This window comes from Opisthocomus hoazin, chromosome 1 (genome assembly GCF_030867145.1).
Source record: "Opisthocomus hoazin isolate bOpiHoa1 chromosome 1, bOpiHoa1.hap1, whole genome shotgun sequence".
Taxonomy (NCBI): domain Eukaryota; kingdom Metazoa; phylum Chordata; class Aves; order Opisthocomiformes; family Opisthocomidae; genus Opisthocomus; species Opisthocomus hoazin.
Window position 1 is genome coordinate 123,136,356 of NC_134414.1, and position 24,296 is coordinate 123,160,651.

The window sequence follows — 24,296 nt, forward strand, 5'->3', positions numbered from 1 at the left end:
CGTTGCCTTTACAGAACGCGTGCTTTAAAACATAGATGCTTAACAGCAGGACAGTATGTCCATAGCTTCCTCTAGGCACAGAGGTGCTAGGGGCTTGGCCACAGGCATAGCTTCCCAAGGATAGAAAGCAGGGGACTTGGTGCCACGCTGATGGTGGCAAGAGTCACCCCGTGACATCCTCATCCTTCCTCCCCATCCGTACAGACCTTCAGTAATTCCCCTCTGAATTGCCTGCCTCTCCTAACATTATCAGGCAGAAGCGTACGTCCCACTTCATTAAGCCTGTAAGCCACTGGCTGGATGATATCTGACTTGCATCCGTTTGCAATTTAAAATGGGCATTTGCCTCAGATCAAAGCAGCAGCGGCAGCAGGAACAGAAATTACCATCTCACGGTCTCTCTCCCCCCAGTTTCATTGCCACAGTGTGTCTCCCTCATTACCAGGGAAATGAAACGTCTTTACAGCTCAGGCTGCCTCTGCCTTTCATCCCGTGGGCACCGTGAGAGGCGATACCGCCACATTTAACAGCGATTGGTCATGGCCCTTCTCTTTAGCACGGGACAGCGGGCCTCTCCTCCCCATTAGCACCCCATGAGGGGGCTGCGAGGAGTCACAGCCCCTCGTGGTTTGCCATACCGCTCTCAGCGTTCACCCATTCATTCTCTCACGATTAAAATAACGATAGAACCACTATTCCCCCCCCCCCCAGTGAATTACACAGAATCACAGAATGTTCGGGGTTGGAAGGGACCTCTGTGGGTCATCTAGTCCAATCCCCCTGCCGAAGTAGGGTCACCTACAGCAGGCTGCACAGGACCTTGTCCAGGCGGGTCTTCAATATCTCCAGAGAGGGAGACTCCACAACCTCCCTGGGCAGCCTGTTCCAGTGCCCCGTCACCCTCAGAGGGAAGAAGTTCTTCCTCATGTTCAGCTGGAACTTCCTATGCCTCAATTTGTGCCCGTTGCCCCCTGTCCTGTCGCTGGGCACCACTGAAAAGAGTCTGGCGCCATCCTCCTGACACCCACCCAATTCTCACACTTAGTCAACAGTCCCAGAAACGAATGCTCCCCCCACCCCTTGTGCGGCACACACGAGGCCAGAGACCAGGTCACCCCCTGCTTTGCAGCCACCCCCGCTGCGCTTTGCGTCCGTGATGGTCCCCAAGGAGGGGTCATGAGGGCAGGCTCTGGGGATGCCGGAGGAGCAGCTCCCTCCCTCTCCCTTCGCTCTGCCCAGCAGCCCAGGCACACGACCAGCTCCCGGTGCCTGCATGGTGAATGAGCACTGCGTCCATTAAAAGACAAAACTCTCCCTGCTCAGATCATTCTTTTTAAATAAAACTTCTGCTGGAGGCAAGTGGTTTGCAGTGGCAGCAGCCAGCTTGTGCCCACATATCCCTAGAGAGCTCACTGGCACTGGCTGTAGAGGAGGGCTCAGCTCCCTGCCAGCATCACTTATAAACACATCACTCTCCTTAGAAACATAAAGGAAAAAAATGGAATGAATGAATAAAAGCAAGAAAGCCCAGATGAGCACATGCCCAAATCTGTTGCTTGTGCTATTCTGTTTCCTGTCCGGATTGCAAAGGCAAGTAACCTCTAGACCTCACTTCCCAGTCTGCATTTCTAAAGAGGAGCTGCTAGGGAAACACACTTGCCTTTGGTTTACATAATGTCCACACAAGGATCTTGTCAGTTCCACACCACCACAGCCAGCCTCTTTGCTGGTGAGCGTAGCTGGCTGAGAGGACGCTGAGCTGGTCCCTCCTGCTTGCTGTGGTAGCAAAGTGGGCCAGATACCATATTACCTCTTGCACATCCTTCCCACCTCGAGCCCCACGGTTTGTGCTGCTGCTGCCTTAGAAAGCATTGCTCTGGGGCAAGGGCTCGCTTTTCCTGCCCTGTGCAAAAGGTCTGTAATTGCCATATTATGTCCTGGAAGAAAAGAGGGAGGAGGCGGAGAATTGGAGGAGGACCAAAAACCAGTAGTAGGCAGATACAATGCAGCACTTTTTTAGTGGTTAAGGAAGGTTTAGAGTCCTAGGAGCTGTTCTGCTTTGTCTGGGGTGCCAAAGACCAAGGCCAAAGGACACACAAAACAAGCAGGGGCTGCAGGAACCAGCTGGAATGCAAAATGGCATCAAGTGAGACCAAAGTACATATCAAAACCACATCTTTTATTTTCAGTTTTTAAATATTTCATCACAAGAAGAAAACAATGTCAAATTTCAAAACCATCTCAGGGGTTAACAGGAAGGAATGAAGCGATGCTGCTTGAAAGGGGACATCCCGTCGAAACTGCAAATTATTTTTTTGGAAGCATTTTTTTGAAAGTCTGGCAACCTTCCTCAACAGCCTTGCCCTGGCAGTATGGGACAGCACGCTGCTGCTGTGCCCGCTGCTCCCAGGGAGCAGGGCAGGCCAGCAAACCCTGAGCCATCGGATGCCAGAATACACAAAGAATCTCCTCGCTTGCAAGCCACTTCCCACCGCTCCTGCACAGGGGCTAACTCATCGCCCACCCTCCCTCCTCACAGGACAGAGGAGCCTCGCAGGGAAAGGTCCTCGGTGCACCCACCTCCGGGTGAGAGAGTCACGGGTGCGATGCTCTGTCTTGCTGCATGTCGGGCGAGCCGCCCCGGCGGTCACTGAGCACTTGGCCTTGCTCCTGCCCAAAGGCAGGTGCCACAAAAGCGTTCCAAGGCAGGCAATGTGACGCAGGGGTTATATTTCCACCCATCCTGCCCTCACGCCATCCATCTTCTGAACAGCAGGGCTCTGCCAAGCCGCGGGGTTGTGCTGGCTTTCCTGGGAGGCAGTGCTGCTCTCCCCTTGCCTTACCATTTCCACACCTTCCTACAGCCCCGTGCAACCACTTCCCAGTGGATTAATTCCCCTTGGACCCAGCTCTGCATGGCCCTGCAGCCCCTTCAAGCTGCTTTAAAAGCCATGAAAGGACCCTGGACCTTCCCACTACGCACTGCCCTCGCACAGGAGGTTCCCTGGGCAAGGGTGCGTCTGGGGGACGGGGTGCAACAGGCACTGCTGTGCTGCAGGGTCTGCGTTGCTATGCTGTTTTTCCCTACAGGGCTATAACAGCTAAATACGTATTTTATCAGCTGTTCTAATTTACATCAGAGGCTGGACTTCGAAAAAAGGTGGCAGTGGGGGTGGGTGAAGGTGGCCAAGAGCCCAGGCAGCAAAATCAACACCAACCCCTGACCCACCTTGCACATACATCTCTCTCCCTCTTTTACCTCAGTGGAGTGAAATGTTCTCTTTAAAAACAGGACTGTTTTGGAGCTTTTACTGTGATAACTTACAACTCTTTCTAAGTTCACTCATGGAAAAAAATACATCTTAAAAAATACAGCTGAAAGGTTTGGCAGTGATCCAGCAAAGCCAGAAAAAAAAACAAAGAGGAAAAAAACCAGTCACTGCAAAACCACACATTCTTCTGGCAGACCCTTTCATCAAGACCCTAGGCACACTTTACAAACGTAAAGTAAAAGCTCTAAAACTCCATGAATAGAAAGCTGCTACTTACATAGGCCTCCGGTTAACTGAGCGAAAACAGGGCAGCAGAAGAAAGTGCCCCGTTGATGGACAAACCTCCCTCTCCGTTGCAGTAGAGTCTGCAGCTTTTTACGTGCAGATCAGATGCCAGCAAAGACACCTCCACAGACCTGCAGCGCAGTGCCGAGGTGGCTGAGCGAGGGACCAGCACGGGCTTAGGGGATGCACCAAACCCAGCCAGGTCACCCCTAGGGCTTGCACGGCTTGTGGAGCCTGACCCACACACGCGACTGCTGCAGCAGGATACAGGCTGTGCCGCACCACACCCCAGCACTCTGGTCATGAGTAGCAGCCTAAGTAAGTCACATTTTTGAGCAGAAGGCTGGTCTTGATGAGGTTCAACCTAAGACACGTAAAGAACGGGCTGTCAAGCCATCTGTTAGTGGTTTGTTGTGGTAGCACCTGAGGATGTGTGAGACACCAAGTGAGAAGGCAAAATTATTTTTAAAAAGAAAAGGAAACTGAAGCCCCACATCTTCTTAACTGCAATTCTCAGGGAGATACAGGGACAAAATACTTACAAGCACCTAGAAGAGTGCAAGAAAAAAGAAAAGAAACTTTTTTTGGTTTGTTTTAAACAGGAATAGAGCATGTCAGACCTACCTAATAATCTCCCCTGCAAGAAGGCTGCAAGCCTTGCAGGAAGGGGTAAGCAGTAGACATCATATACTCTTGACTTTACCAAGGCTCGTGAAGCATGCTCCCAAGGTACTCCTATGGGCAAGCTAAGGAAACAATCTAAATGAAAACACAGAGGGACAGCACAAAATTGATAAATAAACTATATGCACAGATTAATTGTTAACAGTTTATGGTGAAAAATGGTTCCTTCTTTCCTTTCCCTACCCCCTAACACACCCACATCTCCTTTCTGTATCCCCTAACTACAAGCTGGGCGCCGAGCAGCCAGCATACGGCTGGCTCAGGGCTGGCTGTCAGGCAGCTCACACGGCAGCCTTCCCTTGGTGGGAGAACTCGCCTGCCTCCTCTCCTTCATCCAGCTACTGCTTTTCATGAAACTTGTAGGAGTTTAATGTCCTGGGAGCATCTGCTTCTCTGTCAAAACAGACTGAAACCGGTCCATGAGTTAAAGAATTATCGAGACAGGACTAAGGCAAACAGACAGCAGGATCTTTCGCAAAGTGGTGCGGAAAGCTGTTCAACAGACCCATGCAAACAGTGCTTCAATTAGATAGGAAAAGTCAACAGCCTGAACACACAGTGGAGAAACAACTTGCTAGACAGCAAATCTGCAGGAGTGGAGCCTGCCGATCGCGAGCCAAGCGCAAACAGTGCTGCGCTGTCACACGCACGCAGAAAATCAAACATCCGACGGGGATGTGTAAATGGGACGTAACCCACAAAGCAGGGGGGAAACCTCTACAGAGCCCCCCACGTGGGGCTCTGAGTACTCACGCCACAGGAGAGTCAGCTGGGGTCAGGGCAGCAAAGGGAAAAGATGCACGAGGTCCAGAAAACATAACCCGCAAGGAAAGGCTGAGCTAGATGGAGCCAGCCAGTACAGACAGAGGTGGCTGAACAGGGAAACAAGAATGGTAGTCTTCAAACTTATGCAAAAAGTTCTTTTTCAAGGAGAAAGAGACTGAAGCACCTCCCATCTCCTCAGGATATAGGGCAGGCAGCTTTTCTAATTGTAAAAGAAGTGAAGGACTTGGACAGATCATCTAGAGGAGCTGTGGTGTCTCCAACCCTCCCTCTGGTCAAAGGAAGCAGGTTCATAAACATCTGCCATGATTTCCATATGGCTGCTTTTGTCTGAGGATGGTGCTTTGAGCGTCACCTTGATGCCTGACCTTATAACTCCATGGAACCACCTCCCACTTTGCACAATTAGGAGTTGAGTGGATACTTGACTTACAGGGACTGGACTGAAGTCTCCTTTCCTCTGATGCATCAGCAAGCCAGCTTTCAGGTAGCAGAGCTCCTCAGCCTTGAAGAGGTGACCCTGAGCTGCATCTCAGAGTGTAAAGGAGCTGCCCCACAAGCACAAACATGGCTTTTGTATTACATGGTACAACCTGGAGGCGTCTAATACCAGGTCCCAGCCATGCAGCTTCCTGACCCACAGACAGCCCAGGCACAGGGAGCTGGATGTTGTCTTCTCCTAGAGCTGCCCCAAAAAAGTAAGGAGCTGGAAAGTCTTTGTACACTCATCTCCAAAATGGCTTGGTGTCCACTTCCTCCTTCTGGGATCCAAGACTCCATGCGAGTCCCTTAGGGGGTCAACAGGATTCGTTTTTTGTGGATGGCTCTGGTACCCCGTTATGGACTTTCTTCAACCAGCCTTGCTCAGTCCTCACGTTCCTGTGGTGAAGACCCATTTCCTTTCAGAGCAGATGGTCTTTGGGCACAGGTGCTCTCAGAACGAGGGGACAGCAGCGCCTGAGAGCTTCCCCAGCAAACTGTGGGCAAAGGCAAGTACAATGTCTTAACTGGGACACCAATTTCTAGGTCTGCCGCTGGTTTTTAGCCTGCACACCACATAGATGTTGTCAAGTGACCTAAAGCGAGTAGCAATTCGATACTTTTGTGTCGCAGTGCAGAGAGCACTGTTTTTTCCCTTATACCTGTACAAGAATAACACCACCTCCATCCAGAGTGGGAGATGCATTCTGCAAGGAACTCAAATACACCGCAGTGAACAGAGTGCGAAATGGGTGGGTACCTAACCTAAGAGACAAGAACACCTGTTATGAAACTGCTATTTGCTTAGTAATGCAAAGCTGCTTCATTCCACTGAAAGTAAACACGCATGTTCAAGGATTCATTGCAAGAGCTACTACAAAACAATAAAAAGCCCCTCTGCAAGTACTCAGTCCTCCTCAGCTGTCCAGCTCCGCTCCTTCAAGTTACATCTGCCATTACAGACACGCTAAGTTTTCAGCCCCTTGCAGTTCCATCAGCTGGTTGCCTGTGATGTTGTGCTTCTTGCTTTTTCGGAATTGGAAGTACCAGCAGAAGCCAGCAAGGGCCAGAAGAAGGATCAGAACCAGCGGTAAGTATAGGATGAAGTTCAGCAGTGGTGGGGATGAGCAGATCCTAGACAAAACAGTTAACTCTGGAGGAAAAAAAGAAAAAAAAAAATTAAGGCCCCAAGCTAGTTTGAGTTTCTCTCTCCTGCTGTTTCTATAGTTTATCTTATCACCACTTTTCCCTCAATCCTCAACACCTACCAATTTTTAAGAATTCATATAGGCTACCTGAGGAGAAGGGGGATAGAAACCAGGTAATTTTCCTCAATTTCTTGTTTTGTGAGGTCAGATAGGGCCCTGGCTCATTCAGCTGAGACATCCCAACAGAAACAGCACAGCTCTTCAGCTAACCCATTCCAGAGTGGGCTCAGTAAGGAAAAGCCACATACCCTCCACTCCCTGGGTCCCTGCCCAACACCAGTGACAGCAGGGTGAGGTAGAGGACTGTCAGATGCTGCACCACTGAACAAGGAGGGACAAGAGGAAAGCAAACCAAACCAGGTGAAGAAAGTCCCTGTCTCTCCCAGATACCTGCCCCTTCTTGCTTCTGCTGCTCTGCTATCTTATTTCAGCCACACTGAGCTGCAGGCAGCTGTAAGCCCCATAACCATCAGCTCCTGCAGAACAGCCCCTCAGTTGAGGTGGAGGCTGCCTGTACTGCTGGTGGACCCTCTGGGTACTTCAAAAAACCACGTTTGATCAGTCCCATGCTAGCTGAGCAGGTCTCAGTTGCAGCCTCTCCACTTTTGTCCTGGGCTCTTTATGGCCACCCATTAATCCCGGTCACTAAAATCTCCTCACTTGCCACATAGCTTCAACACCACAGACTGAACTCAGACACATCCAGCCTACCACAAAGGGTCATGCCAACTCCTTTGGCTGTGTTCTATCCATCTCAAAGTGCTGTTCCTCAGTTCTCCTCCTTACCCAAGACCCATGTGCAGATGTTTTACGCTTGCTGTGCAGAACCATGCTGAGCATGCAGGTCTGCTGATTTAAAGCTGTGCTTGGGGGACCCACACAGCCTGGTGGGCTAGGTGTGACCCTAGGGATACACCAAGCTAGAGGCTTCTCCTGGCTGTGAAACTAGCATTTACCTCTCTACATCTGAAGCTCTGTGCCCCATCCATGTAGATGGAAGCAGCATCTATTCTCCCATAGGAAAACAGGGAGAAGTCTCCACTACATGAATGCCTCTATAGTACTAGGGAGGTATCCTAAAAGGCAGCATCAGGGATTAGGGCTGAAGTTACTCCTGATTACAGGTATACTTGCACATAGCTGGGTTGTTACCCTCTGAAAACTCCAAAACTTTGACATTTGTGAGCCAGAGGGGCACTTCAAGATACCTGCACCACTGGAGAAACACGCACACACAAAAGAAAAAAAGAGAGAAAGAAAAAATACCCAGCTCATCTCTTGGATTTTGTGAAAACCACGAAAACCTCTTGGCAAAGACACTTGTACAAAAACTGGAGCAGAATTTTCCAGCAGTTACTGAGCAATTTTAGCAGTGGTTACTCCACCAGTAATGTGTAACAAGAGACAGAGGGAGCGATGAAGGCAAAATCCGAGTGCTAGAAGGAGCGTGATGGACAACAGCAGGAAGGTAACAGCAGGGGGATGAAGCCCTGTCAAGTCCCTCCCTGTGCAATTAAACCCATCTTAGTTCTGCTGTAGGTGCAGAGCCATGTGAGTAGGCTCTGTGCCAGCCTGTGCTAGCAGCAGGCACAAGGAGGGCTCTACAGGGTCCCCTGAGCTCTTCCACGTTGGTCAGCATTGGTGATTGCTGCAGAAGCTATAACCACGTGTACACACCCAGGCTGGCTTTGGGCACAGCAATTCCAACGCTGAAGCCATGAGAACTGCAAGCTGGGTGCAACATGGCTGATTTCATATTTTTTCTTCCACGTGGGTCATGCAAGACTCTATTTCCCCAAAGAGGCAGCAAGAGAATACTTTGTTCCTGCCCGTTACCTCCCTAAAAACACTCTGTGAGCCTGGCTGAAACCTTTGCTTTTATTTATTCAAAATTCTGTGTGCAGAATCCAGTTCTATCTTTGCACCTGCCATGCACCCCAACTCGCCCCAAGAGGACAGAGACTGTTTTTAGAGACCTCACTGGAGATGGACTTGTCAGAAAAATCACACCAATAATTTTTTCCCCCCAAACAGTTAGCGTTCTGGCCCCAAAGGCATGACTGAAAGCAGGGGTTTGTGCCCATGGTCCCATAGAGACCACAAGCCACAAAGCACTGCAGACACAAGTGCACCTTACAGTACCCTCTTGGACCACATGCCTCTCAGCTGGAGCTCTTGGTATTGCATCTGACCACCACCTCCAACATTTACAATGCTGAGCACCTGGGTTTCTCAGCCCTGGCTCATCAATGGGACCAGGAATGGGATCTCATTGCCTCTCCTACCAGGCCCACAGCACTGTGTCCCTCAAAGGGCTCCCCCTCCCTCCCCAGCTCCCAACACAACTCTGGCAATCTCCCCAGCACTGGCCCCCTCTGCAATCCTTTAGCAAGCCCTCCCAGCCCTGTTGCATCCTTGCCGTCGCAGCCAGCATCGCCAGCAGCAGAGAGCTGCCATTATCCTCCCCACACACCCCAGCACGACTAAGGGGGAACCGGTGCGGGGTGAGCAGCCCCTCGCACTCAGCAGCATTACCTGGCGGGACGGTAGCGAGCTGGGTGTACCCCGAGTTTGCCGAGGCTTGCAGAGCCCAGCCCTTCCCCTCACCCTGCTGCTGCCACTCCTGCACCTGGCAGTGATACACCCCGGCATCACCCTTCTCCACGCGGTGCAGCGTCAGGCCGAAGTCGCCGGCGGCGGGGCGGCGGAGGTGCAGCCTCCCCGACAGGCTCTCCCGCTGGTACTCGATGGCACCGTCGCGGTGGAGGGTGAGCAGGGGCCTGACACGGCGGCTCTCCTCCTCCTCCCGAAACCAGGTGGCTGACAGGTGGGTGGTGGGCTGGCGGGCACCCTGCAGCAGGCAGCGCAGCGTCACCTCCTCGCCCTCCCTCGCCGAGATGCTGTGGTTGGTTTTCTCCAGCTGCAGTTCGTGCTCTGGGGTAGGATGCAAGCAGAAAGAGACATTGCGGTCTAGCACTGCAGTAGAAATTCCCCTGCCTGCGACCGCAGGCTGACGGAAAACTTCTGGAGCGAAGCGTGGCGGATTGGGATGGCCTCTTGCAAGAGCCTCTGCAGGACACCCACAGGCCCCTGGCTCCTCTGACTCATTCTCCTTGGGGCGTTTTTGCCCCCTCATCATCTCTGCCCCCTGTTTGCTGTAATACTTCCTGCCCCCTCCAAATAAGTGATACAGCATCCTTTGGACCAAAAGCTATTTAGGAAGCTGGAATTCTCTGGTCCAGTTTATTTAGGGCTGCAACCCATAAGCCAAGTGAGGCTGAGTGAGTGAAGAACTGAGCCACGGAGACCCACTGTGCACCCCAGCAGTGCAGTGCCCAAGGTGGGAGCAGCTGAGCTTTCAGCCTTGTTCTATGCAGCAGTGTGCTGCAGGGTGAGGAAAAATGAGTGTCTTGCTTTGGGATGCTCAGGAGTACCAGGAAAAGGGTGCTTCTCTATTCACAGCACCGTACAACCAACCAAACACGCCATGAGTTGGAGGGAGAAGAAAATACCACGATTCACTTTGTTAGGAAGCATTAGATAACATCTGCCACTGGCAAAAATACCAGCTGGCTTGGTTTGGAAGGATGTGATAAATCCTCCTAATTCCCTATTTCCCTTTGAGAGGCACTGACACCTCCTGCATCCCTAAGTCTCAGATCCAACGCAGGAGTCACCGTTTCTCCTAAGCCCTGACAGCTTAGTAGAGGCCTGGCAGGGGCCCCATCATAAATAGATGCAACCTTCTCCAGCTGCACCTATACAAGAGATAACCACCTGCTCACCTGGGAGCTTGAACTCCAGCGTGGTCTTTCCTGATGCTCCCTCTCCGAGTTTGTACCAGCCGTCCACCAGCCAGAGCCATTCCTCTACCACACAGTAGTACCTGCCCTGGTCCCCGGGGTTCGCAGAGAGTATCCGCAGCCAGAAAACGTTGCTGGACACCCTCTGGCTCAGGAACCGGGACTTTTGTGTAGGAGAGCTGAACTCAGCACCGTATTCCAGTATGCTGTTGTAGTTGACCCGTATGATTTGCAGGGGGGTTGCATCTGCCGGAGTAGGAGGTAGGAGGTACCAGGTAACGGCCAACTGAGAATTATTCTGGGCAAGCACGATCCTGCACTCAATGGCTGCATCAGCACCGCCAGCAATCTCCACAGAGCTCTCTTTCGTAGCTACCTGAAGCTTGCTTTCTAAAATGGAGAAACAAAATAATCACACCACCTGCAGCTGGCAAAGAGAGGAATAAGGCTGGCCTGAGGCACCCGCCAAAAGAGAAGGGAGGAAGAGGGTGCTCAGAGGACAAAGACCCGTTAGGGAATGCTGGAGCAGGGAAGGTGGGGAAAGGAGGGAAAGAGCAAATCCACACACCCTTATCTGAACTGTGGCGGGGAATCACTGGGTGCTACTGGGCAGGGGAATAGCGGAGGAGGCGCCTGGGGGACCATGGGACAGGAACCAGGGGATGGAGGCAGCCACCATGTTGGAGCTTGGAGGCAAAGCCTCTATTTGAAGCAAACACATCCGTCTACCACTGCTTCTATCCGCAGGCTCACACAGACGTGACAAAACAAGCCCACACCTTTGGAGACTATAAGCAAGTGTCTTAGGCTACAGAGCCTGCGTGGGCTTCGCTAACAGTCGCCATCTCAGGTGTTTGCTGTGGTTATTAATTGGAAACCACGTAACACAGCTCTCAACATCCACTGTGATTATACCCAGCAATTGTTCAATTTAGGGCTTAGCAGTTTGGGACGGGCTGCAGAGAACACGCTGAGATGACCCCGCAGAGCGTCCCAGCCCCCCGCCCTCGGCCGCAGGCTCAGCAGGGCACTCCCCTCCACGGCACCTTCCCAAGGAATGCAACGGCAGCGGGCGATGGAGAGGGCCTGTGGACCAGGAGGGGGCTGTGGCTGTTGAGTCCTGTCCTGCATTTCACAGTGCATGTTTGCTGCTCTAAAGAAACAGGTAAGGGCAGGAAGCAGAAGAGATGGGAAAGCAATCACCCTAATTAGGAAGCTGTCAAATTCATCAGATCCACACACGCAGAGACCAAGCAGACTTGAGCGCACTTAGGAAACAGATGGAAGCTGATGTCTTCCAACCTCGGTACCTAAAAGTATACCCAGCCTAGAGCCAGCTCTAAGGAAGCACAAATCTTCAGAGAGGGACACTGGAGATGTTCAAAAGCCGTCTGGAGATGGTCCTAGGCAACCTGCTCTAGGTGGCCCTGCTTGAGCAGAGGGTTGGACCAGACGACCTCCAGAGGTCCCTGCCAACCTCAGCCATCCTGTGTTTCTGTGACAGGTGAACTGTTCACACTGGAAAAAGTAAGACACTTGGTTCTTAACTTCAGCTGCTTGGTACAGAGAAATATCACTCAGCCAGCCTGTTGAAGTTCAGGAGCTTTATTCAGGGACCCAGAAGTGAACTCCACCAAAAGCAAAGAAAAAATACTCCCAGCTGGAGGCTTTGCCCACGTTTCAAAGGCCACAGGAGAGAAGCAGGCAGGACCCGGGGAAGTGGTGGACATCTGGAACAGCCTTCCCATGTCAGACACATGGATGTGCCTTCCCTGGCTGTGGGGGACAGTGTGCCAGCAGCATAGCCCCACTGCTCATCGCAGGCAGCTCTGCCACCTCTCCCAGCGAAAAGGAGCTTCAGGGAAGCCAGCTGTGGGACCATGCTGGAGCAAAACATTGTGCCTTCCTCCAAGCGAGCTCCTCCTGGCAGCGCTGCTGCGGTCGGGAGCGGACAGGTAAAACCGAGGACCTTTCCTCAGCGGCAGAGAGGCTGCCAGCACAGGAAACAGCAAGCTGCCCGAGGGGGACCTCTCGCTCAGGTGTGGCCCAGCCTGACACCCGCCAAGACAGAAAATAATCCAGGGAAGCAAAAGCTACTAGAGCTCGGAGAGGAGCCACAGGAACCACTTTTGTGAGCACTTGATTTTGGTGAGAAAAATTGCCGTTCTGCTCTCAGAGAAGATCACCTCCAGAGGAAGCAGAGCACTTGCTGCAAAGCCCCTTTGTTCCAGCCCCAGGTCTCCTCTCGCTCCTACTAAAGATCAGTTATAGAAAAGGGCAGAGTAGCTGCCTGCCTCTTCCTTTGGCACAGAAAGACGTGGTGCTGTTTTCCCTTTTGTTTTCAATTTAATCAACAAAGCTGAGCCTCTCGCTGCCCGTCTCACTGCAAACCCTGCCTGCTGATGGCTGAGTTCCACCCAGCCCAGGAGCAGCAGAGCATGCGGAAGGGCATGGCCACGACAGCGACCATGCGGGCAGCCGTGGGAGCATTCCCTTCAGCGCTGGGCAGCATCTGCCTGCCCAGGGAGCTAACTCTGGGACCCCACCACGAGTCAGATGCTGAACTACCTAAGAAGTCGGAAATGGAAAAGACCTGTCCTCCTTCCCCTCCTGTTACGGGCTTTTACACGTGTCCCTCCTGTCTGAAGCTACAGGCCAGATCCACAGTGGCATTTAAACTCCTAAAGCACCGACTGACATCAAGTGATAAACAGAGTGCCGAAGTAAAAGTCAAGAACTCCAGTAACTCTGCAGGCTCCAACCATAAGATTTTATATGTGAAGAAACAGGCTGGTGATTTTCATGATTTGCAGCTTCATTTTCTGCAGCTTCGCCTCATCCCATTGCTGCTAGACCCAGCTTCCCTCCCAGACTTACTTCTCTACCTTCCCAAATATCCTTCTCTGGCTCACACTGCCTTTCTCAGAGACACACCACTAAACTCCCACTGCGCATCGCCCCCTCCCAGCTCCCACCATCCTTACAGCATCGCAGAACCCAGTAACAGCTGCAATCCATTTGGAGCCAAATGTTGTCATATCTCGCTGCTCTGTTGCCACCATCTCCTCTGTGTAGACGCTCTACAATTACACCTGCTCATCTTCATGCCATTTACACTACTAACGCATGCCCACAGCCACTGTCTGTTGTCACCCCCAGCCTCAGTACCTTCCTGAAGAGCTCCTTCCCCCGGCTGGCTGTAGCTCAGCTGTAACACGGAGCACCCCAGCACCCAGCTTGGCAGAGGAGAGGAAAGAGCAGCAGCGGAGCAGGAGGGAGAGCACCATGGAAACGAACCTAAACAGGGAAGGAAATGTACGTAGCTTACGCTACAGCAAACCCATCAGTTAAAAAACATGGAAAATGCATAATTTCAGTTCACTGGGTTGTGATCCCAAAAATCCAAGGATTAGACGAAGGAGCACTTAATGCATGAAAAAAGAGCAAAAACTCTCCTCTGCTGGCAGAACAGACATGAGGGGAAAAAACCACCCCTGTATTCTCATGCCTGCCTCCACAGGCTCAGAGGTTTTGGCCAGGACAACCACTTCAGTTCCTCCAGCAGCCCCAGCCGTGAGCAGGGCAAGCTGATGCCGTGCTGCTGCCAGGGCGCAGGCACACAGCAGGCTGGCCGGGGGGCTGCAGTGCATTTGCAACATCTCTTTTCCATAAGAGGATGAGGTTCCCTGCTCCATGCTGGCAGGCACGGTAGCAGCGTGGACCCTGCTTGCAGAGGTGGCCATAAAAGGGAACCCTGGGCAGGGACCCGGCTGCGCAGCTCAGCCATGGCCAGGAGGAGATACCTCCACCCGGAGCCCCTAGCACCTTGCAGCTCAGGGCTGGCTCCCAGCCCAGCAGAGAGCCCTGGCACTTTCTCAGCACACCTCGAACACACCAGAGGAATCTCAGGGGCACACAGACATATCCCAGCACCAGCTTCGGGGCTGGTCTCTCTCCACCACCCTCCAGGCCCCAGAAGCCCACATCATGGGAGGCACCTTGCACCCCTAGCATTCATTTGGACTCCTTGAGGGAACTACTACTTCCCAGGAACAAGGCTTAGAATCCCCACAGCAAGGCTGATCCCTGTATGCTTGGCATAATCTGCAAACAAATTGGCATTGCCACTCCACAAGACCAAATTTGCCTCCAAGAGTGTTGTTAGAAGCTGTGGGTGCTGAGGAAGAAATAGGACAGGCAGCGCCATATTGTCCGGCCCTGGGAGGTGACCCCACTGCAGACACCCCAGCCATCCACGGTCCTGGTTGCCCCTGGTCATGTTTGATGGATTTAAAGTTGCAGCAGGAGAAACCTCTGCTGAAGAAGCGCTCATGGCGCTGCTTACCTGGCAGCACCACCTTTATCCCCACTGCATTGGACTTGGCAGTGGCTGCCGGCTGCCCCAGCGGCAGGGTGTTCCTCCTCCAGACCTCCACCTCACACTGGTACGTCCCCTCATTGGCAGCTGTGGCATTGTGGATGCGCAGCCTGAAGGAGGTGTCAGCCTTCATCAGCTGGAAGTGTGGCTGGAAGTGTGGCTGCGATGCACCCCAGGCCACGGCGCCGCTAGGAAAGATTTGGACCAGGTCGTGGTAGTGGTGGGTGGACGGGCTGGGCTGGAAGAGCCACCCCACGGACACCGGCACCTCCTCCAGGGTGTAGTTGGCATTCACTTCGCAGATGAGTTCAAAACTCTGACCGTATCTGACAGTGGCAATTCGGCTTCTCAGTGTGGCGTGCAGACCAAGACCTGCTCAGGAGGAGAGAGCCCTTGGTGCCGGGACAGACATCCTGCCCCGTGCTGTCTCGCTGCCACCCTTCACAGGCAGCACCGTCCCCACAGCCCCATGGCAGCCAGCAGTCCTGCTGCTCCTGTCCAAGTTGCATGGTGGTCTTCCAGCCCCACGCAGTCCCTGGCGCTCTCCTATCTCACTCCCCGCTCTCCCAACCCCCCGGGCAGCCCTGAGTACCCTCTCTCTTCCAGTATCCCCAGTCCCACCCAGTGGCAGGGAGCCAGGGACCCTCTGCTGATGCTGCTGCCCCACCGGTGCTTTCAGGCACCCGGCTCAGCAATAAGAAGGGAAAACCACCCTAAATCACAGCCAAAAGCTGCCTCTCCATAAAGGCACCCTTTCCAGAAATCAAAAGAAGAAACTGTGTGGACATTGCACGCCGAGGAGGTTAGCAGTTCTGTGCTCAGACAGGAGGGCAGGAGAAGTGATCGGATGCCAGCACTAGGGGCGTATCGCTGACAAAGGCCACCACACAACTCAGCAAGTGCCTTTGTTGAGCTTAATTACTGGAAGCAATTATCTTGCTAGAACAGATATTTTGTATTTAAAGTTAAGAAGACAGTCAGAAAGACCTGCTGCGCAAGCCACTGCCTTTCAGGTCTCCGGGCATTTTAGCTGTTGGGTCCCACTTGTCTCTCTCAAAACATCTCATGGAGGACTCAAGCACCCTGCTAGAAATGGGGAAACTGAGGCACTCCAGGTCCAAGTGGTCAGCCCCAGGTCACCTTGCATCAGCAGCTTAGCTCAGGGCACAAGCAGACCTCTGTCCTACCCACATGCGTCCATACGCTTCTCCAGCCTTGCCTCCAGCATGTCCAGCTTGAAAGCCCAGAAACAGAGTTGGCCCAACTCACCCATAGAGCTGACTGTCACAGCTGTCTCCCCCTCCTTTGTCCAGCTCTGGCCTCGGGACCACTCCGTTGCTTTGCACCCGTATCGCCCACTGTCACCCTTGTCCAACGTGTTGGGGATCACCAGGGTGAAAGAGCCAGAGGTTGCTTTCTCCAGCTGAAGGTTCCCCCGAGGCCCGCCGCCCTGGTAGGTGCTGCCCAGGCTCAGGGTGCCGTCCCGCTCCATGGAGGCCACCAGCAGCGGGGGACCTGGGTGCTGCGGTAGCAGGTGCCACCACTGCACAGACACAGGGCTGGTCGCTCCTTGCACCTCGCAAAGAAGGATCAAGGCATCTCCAGCCACGACCTGCGGCGTGCTGGTGGATACGGACAGGCGCATGCGGCTCTCTGCAAACAACAGTTACTGTGTGAGAGGGGACGTTGTCGCGCTCCTCAGAGCCAGAGATATCTTTAGCATTAAATGGAGAGACTAGATAAAACTTGACACTGGAAAAAGGAAGTAATTGTCTGAGATTTTCACCCAGGCTTTTCTTATAGTTTTGGAGAGGACTTCGTGGGGTGGTGGGGTTTTTGGTTTGGGGTTGTTTTTTTTTCCCCCCTTCTTTAAAGTCTTTCCTGGGACATGGATACATAAATAACTACTTAAGAAAGAGTCCCAACAGGCAGGTCCTGCTGCATCAGAATACTCATCATCTAGCTATGACAAGGAAACCAAGAGTGTCCTACATGTCTTTCTTAGAGCGGTTTCTCCTAAGTCACCCCTCCAAAACAGGGAGAGCAACCTGATGGAAATGGCAATGAACCCCCCCCGTGCACAAGTACTTGTTCTGCTGGGTCATCCTGTGATCCTCAGGAGTAGCAACAGGCGTTGCTCACGATTTTCGGCACCAAAGACACAGGAGGACCCATCCTCCCCAGAACTCTACCTGTTTGCCTCAAAACTTATTGCAAAGAGACTGAACTAAAGGTTTACACCTTGTTGACAGCTGCTGCATCTGTCATGTTAATGTTTGCCAAAGCAAGTACTTTTCCCATTATTATCTACCAAAATCTATGGCACATTTGTGCTCTTGCTGCAAACAGCAGATGTGTTGCCCCTGCCAAGATGAGGCCAGACTTGAAGTGTTCCCCAGTCAGGGACCATTGCAGGTTTTACCCAGAAGAGCAGCCATTAGGATTTACTAACCTATTGGCTTCACGTTGACCTGGATGCCTGACGACAGGTTGGTTTGGATGCTGTGAAAGTCTCCAGGAGTCTTCACCTCCGAAACAGAGCAGTGGTACGTACCATTGTCCTCCAGCCCCACCTCATAGACGGTGAGGACATAAACTGTGTTGCTTTGCTTGAATGCTTGGAGCTGTCCCCGCTTGGCTCTCTCCTCATATTCTTCTTCCCAAATCAATATCCCATGGGGGTCAACCCTGGCCACTTCCACACCATTGAGGAGCCAAAGCACTTGGAAGTGCCTGCTCCTGCTCTTCTGGGCTCCCACCATGCAATTTAGCTGCAAGGTGTCACCTTCAGAAAGGGAGCTTTCAGCAGCAGCGATGTCCACGGAGAGGTCTCTGCCTGCGGGCAAAAGCAAAGAGGGTGCTGGGCGGCCCTGCCGACACTTCCCTCCCACCTGCCAGCACAGATGGCTGTGCAGAGGGAAACAGGAGGGAATTCTCTACTGAAACATTTTCTCTCATTAGAAAAGTGATCAGGATGGAAAATTTTGCCCATGGGGAGATGGCTGCCATCTCCAGGCACTAACCAGCAGTTGCAGATGGAGGAAGCACTAAAGCCCCAAGGAGCTGAGCTCCCTGCTTCAGAGCAGCTAACCCCCACCCCAGAGCACAGCACCCACCGGCATGACCTCAACCCACAGCCACCCCCTGCTCAGCTCAGGCATCCAAACCAAGGGCTGCCCTAACCCAGAGGTATCAGCTTTTGTGAGAGGCTGCTCCATCTTGCCTCCTGGAGCTGTTCTACTTCATGTAACAAACACCTCTTCAACCAGAAAGGGGCACAAAGGGGCTTTATCACTCAGTGGTGGTTTGAACTCTACTGTCTCTGGTGGGAGAAGGTGCATGGAGGGCTGGCATCCAAGTTGCTTATCTTAACCTGCTGCTGGTTCCACATGCTGCAGCCTTCACCGGCTGCTGCAGGATGTGGGCAAGAGACTGTGTCCATGCTGGAGAGGTTTTGAGTTAGTTCCAACAGAAAGCAGAAATGTCAAGACTCATCACAGCATGGGGAGATTAGAGGGAAGCAAGAGGAGGTGGACGTGAGTCCTGGTCATGCCCCCCATACCGACTATCAACAGGTGCTGAGCAAAGAGGGTAGCAACAGGAGGTGTACAAAGTTATCTTCCCCTTGGCAGACCCTCTTGGGCAGTCAGCCACACCTGAGGCAAAGACCCCGTCTCTGGGTCCTATGATAGGATTCCCCTTCCTCGCAGGGCATTTGAAGCCTTTGCCGCTAATGTCCCCTGGTTCCTAGCATCAGCCTGGCTGGAGAGCAGCTGCAGGCAGAGACCCACAGGGTGCCCTGAAACCCTGCACCGTGACTCCACAGAGCAGTGGTGCGGCCAAAAACTGGGAGGTAGAGCTGAGCCCCAACAACCTGGGCAGGCAGCCTGGCTCACATCTGTCCGTCTCCTTGGGTCACTGTGGTGCCCCCGTGTCTAGCAACAAGGGCAAGGCTACGTGCTGTAGTTTGGAGGTAGAACAGAGCAGCTCCCAGACTGCCATTGGAAAGGCTAGAATAATTTACTGAAAGCAGAGTACCCTGTGAATGTAAACACCCATTCATAAACAGTTTGGGACCAGGAATCCCAGCCGCTGCAGATATGTTTGGCATTCCCAAACATTTGCTGGAGAGTTTATAGAAACCGATGGAGCAGTTGGCCCCAGTCAGAGTGGTCGCTGGCTCCTGGTGTGACAAGGTGTTCAGCCCCACAGCCTGGGCTCTCCCACAGGGTGCTGGAGGGAGACCCCAGCCCTGCAGACGTGATGGAGGGCTCGTACGTCCGCCGCTGTTTCACCTGGCAATACCAGCAGCTCTAACACAACCACCATATTGTCCTCTTACCACCATCACCTCCCTTCTACCCTTAACAGCTAGGGCAAATATTAAACTCCGACAAGGTTTATCTATTTCTAAATGATCCTGTGGCACCTGGTACTCAAAGCCACACACTGCCAGTCATGATGAACCCTCTTGAACAAGCAGATGCCAGAAAGCACACCAACCGCCATTGCTCGCCAGGCAGCAGCAGACATGGGAAGCTATTGCTGCAAACAGCGTGTAATAAGGGGAATAAAGCTTTGCCAGTCAGCCAAGTTTCAGGAACCAGGCTCTGACAGTGGTTAACTGCACTTTCCTCCCCCTCCGCCCAACACCTTACCCTCCCTGAGCCACACATGGGGTGCTTGGTTCTTACCCATCCGTTTCTCTGGTTTCCTGCTCTGACTCACCGTCCTCCCAGGAGACATCGGTTCCCCTCACCTCTTCCCCTCACTGCCCCGGCCCTGCAGCCGCCCTGTGGTGTGGGGACGGGGTACACCACCTACCCAGGCAGGTTTTCAGTGAGAGACTTGCTCCCATCTTACTGCGCACGGCCGCATATGTTAAAGGGCATCAACTAGACGCAGCCTTGTCTTGGCTGCTTTGAGGTAAAACCTTCTGGTGGGAAAGAGATTTTTTTTTTTTCCCCTTCCTTTGGGCACAGCTACCCAACACGCAGCTAGGGGAAGGGCAGGGCAAGGGACGGCAGCCAGCAAAGGGCTTGTGGCAGGAGGGATAGCAGGCAAGGGGCTGGGGAGAGTGGCAGCGAACGCACAGCGCTGCAACCATCCCAGGGCAATGGGGAGAGAGGGGTTTGCCCACCAGCCCTGGGCAAGGTGATGCAGAGCTTGCAGATGCCAGGAGCCATGGGAAGCTGCTGGGCAGAGGGAACAGGAGGTGCCTGGCAGAGACAGAGTGGAATTGAGGAGAATGAGCAGCACTGGCAGGGGGCTGGTTTTCAAACTTTCCTGTTTTCATCCATCTCATACATGGTAGCAGGTCCAAGTCTCCTCTTTCTAAATAGTTTATACTATGTTTTGCTAGAGCGTAAGTCAGGAGCTTGGTGCATCCACTTCAAAGCACAGTCTGACCCACAGTCCCACTACTGCCATATATGAACTACTAGGAGGAGACACAAGAATGGTCTAATAATCAGCAACACCAGTTGCTCTGGAAACCAGCAGACTGATGGTAGCACAGACAGACAAGCCACCTCCAGCAGACACGAGATCTGTGCAGCACATCCCCGTGTCCCTTTGTGCCTGTGGCACCACGATGGGCAGCTGACTGTTGTGTACTTCAGTTTTTGAGGCCGTGAGACCCTCAAAGCAGTCTAACAATGTGTTTTTCCACGCACTGGAGCTTAATGCTGCCAAGGAGCCATGCTGACACAGGCACACACTGATCTCTCTGCTAATATCTCACACAGGCCTGCAAGGTTGCACAATCACTGCCAGCATCAGAGACTGAGCTGCATGAACCTCCACAGCGAGAAGCACCAACAGCTCCCAAACCAGGGGCTGCCATGGCCCCAAGCCCAGCTTGCCCCCCTCAGTACCTGGCGGAGGTGGCCAGACCCACCGGTGGGTCCCTGGGCTGCAGCAGAGGCAGGCAAAGGCCACTGAAGGTTGCTGCTATGGAGACTGGAACGCACAAAGGAGCTAGAGCCAATGTACGAGTCTGCAAGGGCCTTACCTTGGATCCTGACTGCCAGCAATGTCCTCCTTGTTTGTTTGCGGGAGATGTCCTTCCATGTCTCATCAGGATCCTCAATCCACTCAGCTGCCTCGCAGTACAGCTGCCCGTGGTCAGACGGCTCCACCCCCCCGATGGAGAGCGTGTATGTGGTGTTCCCAACCTTGTTCAGGCGCACGTCCCCTGCCAGAAACCTCCGCGTGTAAGAGGGCCCTGGCCTCAAGACAAAGTCCTTGGAGAGGGTGAGGACCTCCTCAGCGTGGCTCTCTCCTGCTCCCTGAAGACGGTACCAGCCAACAGAGAGATGTGTGTGCTGGGCAGTGGACTTGGACACCTCGCAGGTGAGCTCCACCGCCTCCCCTTCAGCATGGCTGAGGACCTGGGGCACCATGGAAGCCGCGAGGGTGTCTGCGATCACTGAGCACGGGGCAGAAACACAGAGAGCAGTGGGTCACAGGAAAATTAATTTCTTGGCCTCGACGGGCAACCTGCTGGTCACTACGAGACCACAAGCAGGCTCTGAGGGATATGACAGTGTAGGAGAAATATCTTTTGTAGCTGATTGACAAGGCTTCCATCAGCCTACATCAAGGTGTGAAGTGGTTAAAATCTCAACAGGGCAGAAGGCACAGCAAACCTCTCTGCAGCACCCTCTTCAGACAACCCCAAGGACATTAATGAGCAGCCTCCTGTGATCCCAAGCGCAGGCTGGCACACCACCAGGATAACAGAGGAAACGGGGCTGAATACCAGATGCTGTACCACTGTGCAGACTTGGTGGGCTCCCTTGGTAGGGCCTTTCCCTTTGCCTCTCCACCCCACTGCGTCCCCTCTTCCAGTGCTCTGCAGGAGGTTCTCCCTCCCTGTTTCTGTGGGTATCCTGCTTGGGTCAAGTCCCATACCCTGACCTGAGAGGAAACCAACAGCTAATGTACAGAGCCTAAAGACTCCCACCCTCCTAAGCATTTAGCTGTAAAATGCTGTGGCTGCGTCAGGAACTGAAGTTAAAGTCGGGCCACAGGACAGCAGAGGCTTCCTCTCCCTTCTGTTGCCCTGGCTGGGAGGCAACGGCCAGAGCAACCTGCTGAGGGACCTCTGGGCATCCCAACCTTGGCCACTCAGGGGAAAGGTAGCAATTCCACAGCGGGAAAAGAAGGAAAATTTGTGCCCATCAGCCCCATTAATCTCCCTTTTCCCCATCTGCCCCTCTGTCGGGGACCAGTAGACGAGCAGTTCTACCCAGTGCAAAGTGGGGGGCAGAGGGAGCCTGCCTGCACCCCCACCCGGCAGGGAGCGGGGCTCTCCGTCAGGACTCACCCGAGAGGTTCGTCTTGGCGCTGTAGCTCCCAAAGTACCTCTCGTCGGTGTTGGGCGTGTGGCACTCGTACTCCCCAGCATCCCGGTCCTGCAGCTCGGTGATGTGCAGCAGGACGGCGTCCCCCTGCACCCGCTCCACGAAGATCCCCCGGCTGCGGACCCGCTGGGTGTAGATGGCGTAGGGGAAGGAGGGGTCGGTGGTGCTGACGATCTGCACCTCCCGCTCAGGGGCCGAGGGCAGGTAGATGGACCACTGGAAGTTCTGCTCCGCCGGGCCCTGGTAGCCGTTCACCTTGCACCACAGCGTGACGTGGGTCCCCCTCACGCGGTAGAGGGGCCCCTTCTGAACAGTCACCACCCGTTGGCCAGTGCTCAAACCTGCCGGCAACAGTCGGCACACACAGTGTTTGCAGGGGCATACGCGGCCCAAGGGCTGCACACCCAAAACAGCAGTGGGTCAGGACGTGCACAGGACCACAACGTAACACTGAAAAAAACTGCTGTGCAGTCTCATTCTTTGAAGCACGAAGTCCATGGGACTTCACACCCCTTGCAACTGTAAGAACAAGTCCTGTAACAACAGGCCTCTGAACTTTCTTGTCACCTAGCACAGTGGGCCACATGACAGAGACCAGAGCATCACGGCCAGAGGGCTGTCAAGCCTGTCCATGGCTGGAGAGCATCGCTCAGCCAGCGGTTCAGAGGGAGCAGCAATGAGGCTGAGATCACCAGAGGAAGCTGGTGGTGTGTTAAAATTCAGAGGACCAAGCACTCCAGTCCTGCACAAGCTGGGGGGGGAAAGGGAGTAGATGCCATAGCTGACCACTGCCAGAGAAGGAGATGCAACGCTGAAGCCAAGGGTCATGGGACAGCAGATGGAACCAGCAGGCTGAGTGCTGCAGAGGTGCTCCATGGACAAAAACCAAAGAGGGCATGGGAGAGGGGAACAGCAAGAGCTCCTCCAAAGGTAAGGGACACCAGGAGGCACCAAGGGCTCCCTCCGTTTCTGCCTGCAGGGGGTTTGGGGAGGTGATGGCCACCTGTGCACCCTCCCCTCCTGCAGAGCTCCCAGTGGTGACACTCGGTCTATGCTGGTGCCCAGCACACACACGGAGCAAAATGCCCACAGGACGTGGGCACTGAGTCAAAAACCAACCATAGAGACTGGGCCAGAGAAGAGAGCTGGTGGTGGCCCAGTCTAGGTAACCTCAGAAAACACCTCCCAAGGGAAGGGGGGGGGTGAGCTAACCCCCTCTGCACTCTCAACAGCCATGCAACAGGGGCATGCACGCCCCCTCACTGAAACCCTGGCAGGGTCCGGGTTATTGTTTTGGAGAGAAACCACAGTGCCGAAAGGAGAACGTGCTGCCGCACCTCTTCCCACGGCCACCAAGCCAGAGCAGCGCTGCCCACGGCAGGGCTGTCCTGGCCCTGCAGCCCCAGCAAGGTGCCCCGCTGAGCCACCCACTCGCAAAGGTCCTGTCCGCACCGAGTGGGTGCTTTACTTTCCCCTCACCTGCCCCAGGGAAGCCCCCACCACGGTGCAGAGCACTTACCCGTGAGGATGAGGAGGAAGGCAGACACCAGGCACCGCGTCAGCCCCATGGGAAACGGCTCTGCTTGGGTCCTCTCCCAGAGGGGTGGTGGAAGGCTCTCATGGGTGATGGTGACAGCCACCCTGCTATTTTGAAAGCAGCTGGGAGGAAGCTGCCCGGTGGTGGTGGTTTCCTCTGCTTAGAGATGGTGGGGAGAAGTTGGGGAGCGGGGTGCAACAGCAAAGTAACACGCCTCGCCTCTGGGAGGTGACAGCCGGCATCCCAGCCCCCATGCTGCCTGGGCAAGGGTGATGCCCAAGGCCTCTCCTGCCGCTGTGTGCGTGCCAGGTGCCTGGCGCTATCGGCTGTGGCTTTGCTGTCCCACGGCAGCTCACAGGCTAACCCTCTGCCTCGTGGCTCCCTCTGTGTTGCGTGGAGCAGTTTGCTCCCTGCTAACAGAGGTGGCAAGGGGCCAGACCTCGGGGAGGGATGGGGGCAGATTTCTGAAGCTTCCCCCAGCTATTTATTTGTCATAGCT

General features: G+C 53.8%; 1 protein-coding gene across 1 annotated transcript; it reads right to left on the reverse strand.

The window, feature by feature from the left end:
* Window positions 1-5,952: 5,952 nt before the first annotated feature.
* On the reverse strand, window positions 5,953-23,835 carry CD101 (CD101 molecule). Its single transcript, XM_075411132.1, has 10 exons — window positions 23,780-23,835; window positions 22,224-22,601; window positions 20,907-21,323; window positions 17,346-17,729; window positions 16,163-16,546; window positions 14,861-15,265; window positions 10,498-10,905; window positions 9,248-9,646; window positions 6,492-6,657; window positions 5,953-6,441 (listed from the first exon to the last, which is right to left on the reverse strand). Exons 1-10 carry the CDS (start codon window positions 23,826-23,828, stop codon window positions 6,309-6,311), a joined length of 3,123 nt encoding a protein of 1,040 aa, XP_075267247.1. The 5' UTR covers window positions 23,829-23,835; the 3' UTR covers window positions 5,953-6,308.
* Window positions 23,836-24,296: the final 461 nt, after the last annotated feature.

Coding starts and splice junctions, on each gene's coding strand:
- CD101 (XM_075411132.1), bottom strand. CDS start 23,828: ATGGGGCTGACGCGGTGCCTGGTGTCTGCCTTCCTCCTCATCCTCACG. Junction 17,730..20,906: donor GCTGGCAGTCAGGATCCAAG/GTAAGGCCCTTG, acceptor TTTTGCCCGCAG/GCAGAGACCTCTCCGTGGAC. Junction 9,647..10,497: donor GCTGGAGTTCAAGCTCCCAG/GTGAGCAGGTGG, acceptor ATCCTACCCCAG/AGCACGAACTGCAGCTGGAG.